This window comes from Cebus imitator, unplaced genomic scaffold (assembly GCF_001604975.1).
Source record: "Cebus imitator isolate Cc_AM_T3 unplaced genomic scaffold, Cebus_imitator-1.0 Scaffold236, whole genome shotgun sequence".
NCBI classification, from domain to species: Eukaryota; Metazoa; Chordata; class Mammalia; order Primates; family Cebidae; genus Cebus; species Cebus imitator.
Window position 1 is genome coordinate 3,156,883 of NW_016107551.1, and position 12,135 is coordinate 3,169,017.

The 12,135-nt window shown below is 35.5% G+C and overlaps 1 protein-coding gene across 1 annotated transcript in view; it reads right to left on the reverse strand.

The window, feature by feature from the left end:
• Nucleotides 1–8,864: 8,864 nt before the first annotated feature.
• RAB27B (RAB27B, member RAS oncogene family) overlaps nucleotides 8,865–12,135 on the reverse strand; it is a 14,588-nt gene continuing 11,317 nt past the window's right edge. Inside the window, exon 5 of the mRNA XM_017498024.2 lies at nucleotides 8,865–11,516. Coding sequence (XP_017353513.1) covers nucleotides 11,327–11,516 — 190 coding nt within the window. The 3' untranslated portion in view covers nucleotides 8,865–11,326. The remainder of the gene's footprint in view (nucleotides 11,517–12,135) is intronic.

Consider the following 12,135-nt stretch of genomic DNA (forward strand, 5'->3'; position numbering starts at 1 on the left):
ATTGTCCTGCCTCAGCCTCCCGAGTAGCTGGGATTACAGGCACCCACTACCATGCCTGGCTAATTTTTGTATTTTTAGTAGAGATGGGGTTTTGCCATATTGGGCATGTTGGTTTTGACTCTTGGCCTCAGGTAATCCACCTGCCTTGGCCTCCCAAAGTGCTGGAATTACAGACATGAGTCACCATATCCAGCCCACTTCTGCATTTCTGATGACCAGATGGCCCCACCTGAAGGAGCAGCTCCTCTGTGAACCCCAACCAAAGTTGGACTCAGTTCGGGAGGACCATTTTCTGCACTTCGATGATTGTATTCCCAACCAGTCAGCATTTCTCATGCCCCCAAACCCTCTGCCCACAAAACTATACTTGAAAAACCCTAGCCTCTGAATTTTCAGGAAAGCTGATTTGAGCCTGCTCTGTGTGCATAGGACTCTTTGTCTACTGCAGTCCCCGTGCCTTGATTGGCTCTATGTGGGCAGTTGGCTCAATGTGGGCAGAGGGCAAGATAAACCCACTGGGCAGTTACAGCGGAATATAATACAGATGAGACCTGCTCATGGCGTCTCCAGGCTCACTCTGGAAGTCTTTGGATTTCCTGAGAATAAAAATAAGCCATTTCAGAGGACCCCAAAAGTTCAAATTCTTCAAATATAAATGTGTCTTTATAATACCATCAGCCTTATCATTTATTTGTCATATATAGATTGTTTTCTATATCCTTATTATTTCCACTTTTATCATTGGAAATGCTTTTAAATAAAACACCTCTCAGTGGAAAAAAAAACAAGATTACAAGGGAGAGTACTCTTTATTCAGCTAAAATAGTACTTTACAAGAAATATAGGAAAAGCAATACTAGCTCGGTTGTATTCTAAATAAATATACTTCTAATTACACTCTTGAATTTATTGGATAAGAAGGTCTGAGGTGGGTCTGAAATTGATACATGAAGTCAGGAAAAGAAAAGAAACTTAGTACCTTGGTTACATATGTTGTTACAAATTATCATTATGAAATATTTAAACAATTGCTCTAGTATATCTTTTGAATAATTACTTATAATATGCCTTACCATAAATAAAATTGATGCTACATTGTGAGAATTATTTTTGTTTCTTTTTATATTAAAATTATGCTTTCTCAATTTTTCTGCTGCTTTTCCATGGATTCAAATTAACAATGAAATAAATCTACTAAGCTTTTACTATAAATTTGAGTACAAGATTAACATAAAAGAACCAACATATTAATAGTTGGTGAAAAGACAGATCAATGGGAGGAAGGAAGAATCCATAAGTACGTCCATGTGGATAATTGATTGAGTTTTGAAAAATATGTCAGGACTATCCAATGGGGGAAGGAAAGTCTTCCCAATGGTACCAGAAATACTGGAAATGTTGACATGGGGTGGGGGAAAATAAACATTGATCCTTACTTCATACCATATACAATACAATAACTAACTTGAAATGGGCAATACACTTAGATGTAAAGCTAAAACTACAAAATTTCTAGGAGAAAACCTAGCAGATTATCTTTGCAATATTAAGGCAGGCAAGATTCCAAAATAGCACACAAAGAACATGAGCCATAAAAGAAAATTTATAAATTGAATTTTATTAACATTCATCTCTTTTGCTTTTTGAAAGACACCACTAAAGAAACAAAAAGTAAGCCATGGAATTAGAGAAAGTACTACTCACAATATATATAGGGTTTGAATCCTGAATACATAAAGACTCTTAAAATGTAAATATAATAATACAATAAAAATGGGCAAAAATGATTGAACCATTGCTTTACAAAACAAGATATACAAATGACAAATACACACCTGAAAAGATGCTTAATACATTAGCTGCCAGGGAAATACAAATTAAAACCCTAAGAGATACGACATTAGTGGTATCTAACACTCTAATCCATTAGCGCAAACAAAATTAAGACGACTGGCCGTTACTGAGGATGTGGAAAACTAGACTTATATTTTAGTACAAGTGGGAATGCAAATGTAGTGCAACCACTTAGAAAACAAGCTGTTTCTTAATAAATTAAATATGAACTTGCCATTTGATCTAGTCACTCAATTCCTCATTATTTTGCCCAAGGGAAACAACGATTTTGTCCACAGAAAGAATCGTATGTGAATTTTCATAGCTCTTTATTTATAAGAGCCCCAAACTAAAAACAATTGTCCATTAACAGATAAATAGACAAACAAAATGTGATACACCCATATATTAGAATATAACTCAACAATATAGAAGGACCAAATCACAAATTTATCAGTGGATAAATCTCAAATCCTTATGCTAAGTGAAAGAAGCCAGAAGGAAAAAGAGGACATGCTATATGATAGCATAATGATAGAGAGAAAATTGGTAGAGTTGACCTTGAACAACATGGCATTGAACTGCAAGGGTCCATTTATATGCAAATGTTCTTCCGTCTCTGCCACCCCTGAGACAGCAAGACCAACTCTCCTCTTCCTCAGTCTATTCAGTATGAAGACAAAGATGAAGACCCTTATGATGATCCACTTCCACATAATGAGTAGTAAGTATATATTCTCTTCCTTAGGATTGTCTTAATAACATTTTCTTTTCTCTAGCTTATTTGATTGTAAGAATGCAGTATATAATGCATACACCACATATGTGTTAATTGATTACTTATCAGTAAGGCTTCTGATCAATAGTAGGCTATTAGTAGTTAAGTTGTAGGGGAATCAAAAGTTACGTGCCAATTTTTGACTTCCTAATTTGGGGATGATCAGCGCTCACAACCCCTACATTGTTCAAGGGTCCCAGGGACAGGAGTAGAGGGAGGAAGAGACTACAAAAGGGCACAAGGAAACATTGGAGGCCATAGCAATGTTCAGTGTCTTCAAAATGGTGTTTTTTATGGGAACATTCCATGACAATGGTCATTACATTATACAGTTTAAATATATGCAATGTATTGTATAGAATGTTTGCTTCAATAAAGTAGTAAAAGACACTGTTATTCTATAGTCCACCCAATCAGATTCTCTGGCAGGATTCACTCATTTTTCTTTCAAAAAATATTTATTGATCACTTCCTGTTTTCCAGGCATTGTTCTAGATGCCAGGGCTACAGTAGTGGGCATTTGGTGGGTTGGGTAGGCAGGGAGGGGCAGAGAATAAACAAAAGTCTTTACCTTTATGGGAATTCATTCTAGTGAGGAGGGACAGATAATCAAGTCAGAGGTGTCTGAAGAATTGAAGAAAAATAAAGCTAAGCCCACAAATAGGGAGTTTTAGGGATGACAATGTGGTTGCAATTTTAAATTGGGTGATAATTTAACAAATGTTAACTATAGACTGGCAATTTAAATAGGAGAGTGATACCCTCCTATCATCTAAATCCTTACATATGCAATATATTTTGTCATATTTCCTTTGTATAAATCATTCCTTTTATTTTGATTAGTAAGTTATCCTTCCAGGCTTTTGAATGCTAAGCAGTGATTAGCCAAGAAGTTTTTGGCATCTGTATCTCAATCCCGTTCTGAGTCTAGTTTCCCTAATACACTGAGAAACCACATGTTCTCCGCAAAAAGCATTGAAAAGAAAAACTGCACCTAGATGGTTCAGTAAAGTGGTCTTGCTTTGACGTCCCCTCTTGGCTAGAGGAAATGTCCTTGGAAGTAAGGGGAGGAGAAAGGGCCCAAGGTTGCTCAGAGTGGGAGTACTCATAATTCAACATTCCAACCAGCACAACTCCAGATCACTCTTGGTTCACTTCCTCGTGAGAGTGAACGAGCTCATGATGTAACTTTCTCAGGGGCATCAATCAAACAGGTGAAGTCTTCTCTTATAATCTGGCTGCTTTTAATTTTTATCCTTTTGGTAATGGACAGTCTTTTGTCTTTCTCAGAGAAATGGTCCAAAGCTATGATAATTGAAAAATTCAGATTACCATCACAAAGCATTGAGTACCTATAATACAGCTTTAGTTAAATCTTAGTGTATAGACTTACTAAGCTGTAATGCAAGCCACCTAAATGAGTTTCTAAGAGAACAGCCATGCTCACACTATTATGGCTATTCTTTCCCCACAAGTAGCAATCTATATTAGAAATGAAATTCTCCTTGGCATGGAGAACTGTGAATAATACAGCTTTAAAAAGAGAAGTTCTATTATTACAGTGAATGTCCAGCTGCTCTTTTATTTTATTTTTCCTCAATATGGGGCATGCTATGACTTTTAAAAAATCCTATAAAACCATTAAGAAAAAAAGGTTCCCAATTACTTATATTGAATTATTTAAGATGAACCCAGTGGACAAAAGATTCTGCCAGTGAGAAACAGCATTATTGTTACTAGGGAGTAAAGTTTAGAGAATGGTGCCAACGATTTGTTTTCCTGCAGTGGGAGAGCTGTTTATCTTTAAATTAAAAACTCATCATTATCTTGGCAAAGCAGATCTAAGCAACATATGGAGGGAAATTCACTCTGGGAACAAGTCAGCCTTTGCAAATGAACGCTGAAAAGGAAGCTGTACGGTTGTGGTCTAGAGTTGGCCTCAAATGCCAGTCTTTCACCAGTGTGTGACTAAGGTAGATACCACCACTTGCTCACCATTTTCTTATGGAGAAGAAATAGGTTATAATATATGGAAGTGCTTATGTACCAGGGAATACTTCAACATGTTAATTCCTAAGTTTAATAAATGTTTCCTTCAAAATTATTTTAAAAATTCACTTGCAAAGCTCAGTCTTTAAATAATTAATGAAAAGTTTGGAGAGAGAAGTAAAACTCACTGTGCTAAGTCCAAATCACTTATTTCCTAGTTGTGAATGGAATCCATTGTTAATGTGATACAACTTCATTGTTCATATTGGTTTAATGTCCCCCACTCATCATATACCCAACTTCAGCACAGAAATAAAGTTGCTTTGAGTACAGAAAATAATTGAGAAAAATGCATTTTTTTATTTGAAAAGTGTGCAGAAACAATCATTGAATACAATTCGTAACCAGAGTATTCAAACCCAGACACCATGAAATCATTGGATGCTATGATTTCTGAAGCCACTAGAACTTTGGTACAACAAAATAATGACCTAACAGTGTGCATCAGGAACCACCGTCTACTAATGGGAATATAGATTAAAAAAAATCCATGTTTATAGTTTTAAGTTACATTCATAGCACTAGGCAAAACAGGTGTGTGTAGGAGACAGACAAAATAATCAAACGTGCTTGGCCTAAAAATAAGGATAATATTACTTGAAGGAAAACTGTTGGGATACAATGAAGCACTTCAGTATTATATTAAACATTGTCTACTTTTAACACACTAAAGCAGGATAATTTTTAAAAAAATAATTTCAGATACAATCAGTATCTCTTACAAGGCTATGGACACAGAAAGAAGTCCTATTTGTACATGGGAGATTTTGACCAATTTGTAATATACTACCTAGAATGTCATTGGTTTCCTTAGAAGAAATACAAGATGACATACATATTTTATCAATAGCGAGATGTAATAAACATTTTCAATCAAATACAATGGCTTGAAGTTGCCTGCCCATTTGTAATTTCCAATACCTGTACTGTACAAAAATTAGTGTGTTTTCCCTGCTCTGATACCTTTTTACATGACAAGCAGTTTAAATTACAACTGCGGTTTTTTTAAAATTAGATTTCAGTTTGTAAATAGTGTCTATTTACGAAATGGAACATAATTTACAAACCTCTTTCTTACACATTTCTCCTTTGAGCCAGACATGAACCTGTGAGACACATATAAACACATACAGGGTTTATAAGCTCTATGTGAGGATAAGTCACTAAGATCTCATGGTCCCCAAGTTGTTCTTTCTGGCCACTTTCCTTTCTACAATACTAGGTCTTTTCTCAAAGAGCATTTGAAAAATAAATCGCCTGGGAAGAGAATAAAGATAAATATATGTTACTACTTTTCTGGGAACAGAAACGATTTTGATGTGCCAACAGACATAAAAACAGAGGCCACTGATTAAATAAGAGATCTATTAGGTTAAGGTCAGGCATGCTTGCTCCTACAGAATTTGCTAATAATCCTGTAGACAAAGTCAGCTGAGGGATGTAAGCCATTACTTCCACAACCTGCTGAAAAGGATCAAGGGAACCCATTCAATGAAAAGATTATTTCTTTGTATATTTTTTTTTCTCAGAAGATGACAAAATAGTTCTACTATTTTGGTACTAATGTTTTTGCTCGTTTGTTAGTGATATTCTCTCGATATAGGAAATGAGAAAACGTCTCAACTATAGACTGTTGATACAAGGAACTCTGCAGGAAAGCAGCTTTGTGATAGCATTCCCTGAAAAACTAATCAAAGTGCTTAGAATTTATGATATTTTCATAAATATAATTTATGGAACAATTAGATTTATATGCAGTAAACAAAATGTCTCTAAGTGTCCCAAATTTTTATGCTAATGAAGAAATGTTTTTGTTCAGATATTTGTACTAGTTTAGTTCTAAGGGCATAAACCTCTACTTGGTAGAAGAAAATGAATACATATTTTCTCTGAATCTGGTTACAAAAAAATTATCTGTTACTAGGTCTTTCTTTATTCGGACTCAAAATCAACCTTCAGAGTATGACCTTCTCCAGGTTCTGCGTATTTGAGAGAACAATTTAAATATCTTTTAACTCTAATTCTCTTTAAAATAGTTCTTGCTCAACAATATCATTGTAGTTGGGTCTCCACCCAGAAATTCAAGGCAATAAATTTATAAAATTCTCTATATATCTAACCACAAATTGTATCAGTTCTACTTTATGAGACAAGTAGCTTTGTGGATTTATAAAGCATTGAAATGACACTCATCTCAGATAATAGGCTATATCCATTTTCATGTATAAGAACTCAGCACCTTTCCCAGAAATAAGCTGACATCATCTTGGTCAAAGATCAAGAAGAAAATATAGTTTATGGTGAATTCTCAAACAACTTTTGCAAATAGAGGCAGCATCTTGGCATCTTAAAAAATGATAAAGCTTTCTCTAAAATATGCAAATACACTAGACTTCTTTTAATGTCTTAAAGCTTGGTTGTAGAGAGGCAAAGACAACTATTCTATCACTTTGGCAAATACCAGCTCTCAGATCTTCTTTATAAACAGTTGTTATATATCTTAGGAAACCAAAGACTTGGAATATTATTTCTTTATAGTTGAGTGTTATAGATCCAAAATCCTTTATGAATGAGGATTTTTCCCTCAAATGTTTGCTGTAATACTACATAATAAGGAAAGAATATGTGCCTTTTTTTAAGTGAAGAGAGATGCAGAACAATGAACAACCTGTTTCATGAACACAAGGTTATATACTATTCTTAACTAACCACTGTACCAATTGCACAATATTGCTTCTCTTTCTAACTGCTGCACTCACTCCACTGGTGAAGAGATATACAGGCTTCATCAAATTTGTTGATTCCCAGTGTACTCAATTTACAGCTTAAAGAATGTCTTATTGTGACTATTAAATTATTTTTAATGTAGTCATGTCCTTCTCTATGGTCAAGCTTCTCTTTCTCACAAAGGGGACAAGAAAGAGCTGATTAAAACTCTTGCCTATACAAGTTGGCAAAGAACAATTTATAGTAGAAGCATGACAAACACACCTATCTGGTTAAAAATAACAGAAAAAATATTTACTTTAGAAATTGCTGGTTTTAAATATTTTGCAGGGTGATAGTTGATAATATGAAAATGATAGCAAATTGGATAAAGTGGTAATTTGCAAGAGTTTTGTTTGTTTGTTTGTTTTGAGACAGAGTCTCACTCTGTCACCAGGCTGGAGTCCAGTGGTGAGATCTCAGCTCACTGCAACCTCTGCCTCCTGGGTTCAAGTAATTCTCCTGCCTCAGTCTCTCAAGTAGCTGGAATTGCAGGTGCCCACCACCACACCCGGTTAATTTTTTGTATTTTTAGTAGACACAGAGTTTCGCCATGTTGGCCAGGCTGATCTCGAACTCCTGCACTCAAGCGATCCACCCACCTCAGCCTTCCAAAGTGCTGGCATTATAGGCATGAGCCACCGCGCCTGGCCAAGAATTTTAAAACTCTTACGGAGAGACCCACAGGCTCAACTCATGGCATTTAGTAGTTTCTCTGTCAACCCTTGACCTCTTGTCATCATCAGACCAAGACAAATGTGTTCTCAGGACGATTTTTGAGACATTTTTTCAAAGGATCTTTCTTTTTCTACCCTAAAAGGTAAGCTTGTACCTAATCACAGCTAACAGTTTCAGGTGATGCCAACTCCATAAGAAGTAAGCAAGGAGACAAAGAGAAGGTGGTTATGCTCTCCAGATTCCAATAAAGTCTTTGAATCTCTTGCTGATAATATCAGAAGATCTTTAGCTGTGATAGTGTCTCTGTGAGGGCTTCCTATGTTATAACTTCATAGGAAATGAGCTATGTATGTGGTTGGGGACAAATTTGGTCACAGAGGTATCTGAGGCACTGAGTTAGAGCAAAGTAAACATCAAACCAGTGTAAATACTCCAGAAATGATTTCTATATCAGAAAGGAGTTTCATGTACATTTTAAACATTTCTCCTACATACAATATGTTTTACTAAAGCATTGGGAGATACTTAGTAACAGGATACATGTTGGCTAAAAATACATACTGTTATGGGGTAAAGAGCATACGGAAATCTTTAAAGTAGTCTGTATACTTTATGGCACCAGATCAATTTGAAATTGTAAAATGAATTATACAAAAATATTAATCATGAAATAATGAGAGAAGGAATTTCTAATAATGATTACATAAAATATGGGGTCAGATGTCAAACTTTATGGAGAAAAATTTTTTTTACATCAAGCATTTATTTATAAATAGATTTAAATCAGTTTGTCACTTTTCATTCCTCTTGAAATTATCCAATGATTGTTATTTTTACAGAAATAGTTCCGTAATTATGGGCATCATCAGCCTCTGCTTCATGCTACAGCGATCAGATAATGATCTTAAAACAGTCCCTGAAAAAAACACTCATTAAATAACTGACAATGACAGAATCTTAGCATAAGTAAATCAATCATGTAATTGAAAATGAATAGAAAAAAAGAGACATATCAAAATAGAATACTTCTGGGGTTTTATAAAGGCTTCACATTCCCTATTAAGGAAATGCAGGGGACATTCCAATTCAAATCCAAAGAAGAAATTGATAATAATGACCACAGAAGTGCACCAAATTTTGCCACAGCAATGGCAATATCACTTGCTTCTGCTCACTTTCCTTCCAGAAGAAACATCTTAAATGTTAGTTTTCTATCTTCATGGCACAGGCATTGAAATAACGAAGAGCATCCCAGAGGAAACACCATGAGAGGGAATATCCAACCACGATCCATCTTAGGACCTGCCATGATGCTGCAGAAATCAGAGGAGCTGGGCAGTTAATGCTGAGAATTTCACTGGGGGCTAATAGCATAAAAGCTTCCAAATTATTCATATTTGGATTCATGGCACATTTATGTGTCTAGTCCATCATAAGAATATTATAAAGAGACATTTCCTTGGATCTGTCTGTGTTTCTGAAACTGATTCAATACCAGACAGAAGTTGGTAGAGGGAAGCTAAATAACGGATTGGGAGTGTTAGGGTCTTCAATGTGTATAACAAAAAAATGTGCACATAGTATGAAAAAAATAGGTTTGACTGGAAAAAAATTATAGGATGAGGAAACAGCCAGTCAAAAAATCATATGCTCATAATTAAAAAAAATGAAAATACATTGTCTCTGTTATTGGTAAAATTGACTGAAATAAATAATATTTGATAGGAATGGCTTGTATTTATCAGAAACGAAGATCAAAAATTAATGTAATGTTAGATTAGGCACAAGGACAGACTAGGCCAATGTAGGCCAATGAAAAACAACTTTGTTATTATTTCTTAGAAAGAAAAGGCAGATTTACATTAAAAAATACTGACCAATTTTTTGGTAAGATAAGATATAGGCCCTTCCTCACCCAACCCCACAAATACGGCTCAACTATAGGTGTTTTTGCATTTGGCAAAATAAAATCATATTATAATACAGAATGAGGTATTATCATTTTTTATGTGATTAATGACATGAAAATTCAGAGTGACCATAGAATTGATCCACCATTGTTCCAAAGTTACTGATCAACAAAATAACACTCCTGCATTTCTGCAATTGGTTGAAAGCCAGGAATGGGTGGAGTTTGGAGGGAAGAAATGTGATTTAGAGTTTCTAGTGCTTTTGTAAACTAAAAGGAAACCCGCAATAACTGTCACTTTTTGTTTCATATCACCAGCATATTTCATCTAAAAAAATTCAGGGCTAGTTTTCCTTGACTGCATTTTAAAAGAGATTTAATAAACCATAACTGTTAATTTCTCCTTTTATTATCAACATGTACTAAGAAAAAATGAAATGTGAACCTGAACACCAAATTGATTTCTAAAATTTTGTTTGAAATGGAAACCTCTGAAGTTCTCTTAACCCCAACTGATAACGTCAGCTCCTAATAGGCTTGAGTGAAATTTGGCTAAGTAACCCTTCCAGATATCTTTAACAGATACAATTAATTTAAGCTGTACAAATGCCAATCTCTCATACTTTCATTTTTTTCCAGGGTATTTGTCTTGTACTTTGTCATTTACAGTCCTGTTCTTGTCGATGTGCTATTTATTAAGAATATAAAGATGGCATTATGACACTATCTCCTGCATTTTAGAAGTGTGACATTTACCTATTTGTAACCTTATCAGTAATTTAGTCATTCTAGTACAGCTTTTTGGGTGTACATAGTAATGTCATTCATAATGAGCCAAATAGAATTCTTCATTGTGTATCCATTTTTAGCTAGTACATTTTCCCTAACGCAAATCTAAAATTATCCATCTGATTCAATATAATAAGTAAATCTAATCTTTTGAAAATCTTCTTCCTGTGTTCTCCCTTAATAGCCCACCCTTCGATGTGACAGGTAACTTGTCCTGATTTAAAACTCACTGATAGTTCTTTTATATTGTCTTATTTACTCATTTTCTCTATAAGAAAAATAAATTGAATATCCATAATAATGAAACCACGTTGGGAAATCTTTCATCTTGTCTGAAAGGGCCTCAGGGATAACTAGTCAATTCTTTTGAACACTGTTGACTATTCTGGTTTCTTAGATTTTCTGGCAGAAAAAGAAAGACATGCCATTGTGTATTGTTTACTCAACAACAGTTGTGTGGTTTGTCATTGTTTTTAAAGGTCATATTTCGGTGGGGTTCTTGACGCTCAGTTTCCATGTGGAGTCTAGCAGGCACATTTCTTCTCTGGTGGCTTTTCCCCATCCAGCTTTCCAGAACTTCCACCATTGACAGCATCGGGGATTTGTGTCTTCTCCACACACTGGTCCATTCGCTTCATGATTAAGTCCAAAAGGGTTTCTACAGCTTTCTCCACATTCTGTCCAGTTGCTGCACTTGTTTCAAAATACGGTATGCTAGCACAGAAAGGATGGCAAATGTTTTTTGAGAGGAAGAAATCAGAACAGATACAGCAAGATGTACAAGTGAATCACACATGCAAAAACGGCTGGCTGAGAGACCGTGAAATAATTATGTTTTCTAGTATGGTTAACTTAACCAGTTTTATGGGCAAGGAAATTGATACAAGAGGTAGTCAGGAAGTTGAAGCCAAAGCATTATCACTGTTTAAAAAAATTAGGAGGAGAAAAATACCCCATGATCAATAAAACTACCAATCAACATTACCATTAAAATACTGCCTCCCTTCCACTCGATTATCTGGAAATCTGCTTTTGAAAATAGGCATGCATTGACCAGGCACGGTGGCTCATGCCTGTGATTCCAGCACTTTGTTAGGCCAAGGTGGGCGGATCATGAGGTCAGGAGATCGAGGCCATCCTGGCCGTGGTGAAACCCCATCTCTACTAAAATACAAAAAATCAGCCGAGTGTGGTGGCATGCACCTGTAGTCCCAGCTACTCAGGAGGCTGAGGCAGGGGAATAGCTTGAATCCAGGAGATGGTGTTTGCAGTGAGCTGAGATCATGCCACTGCACTCCCAGCCTGGTGAAAGAGCAAGACTCTGTCTCAAAAA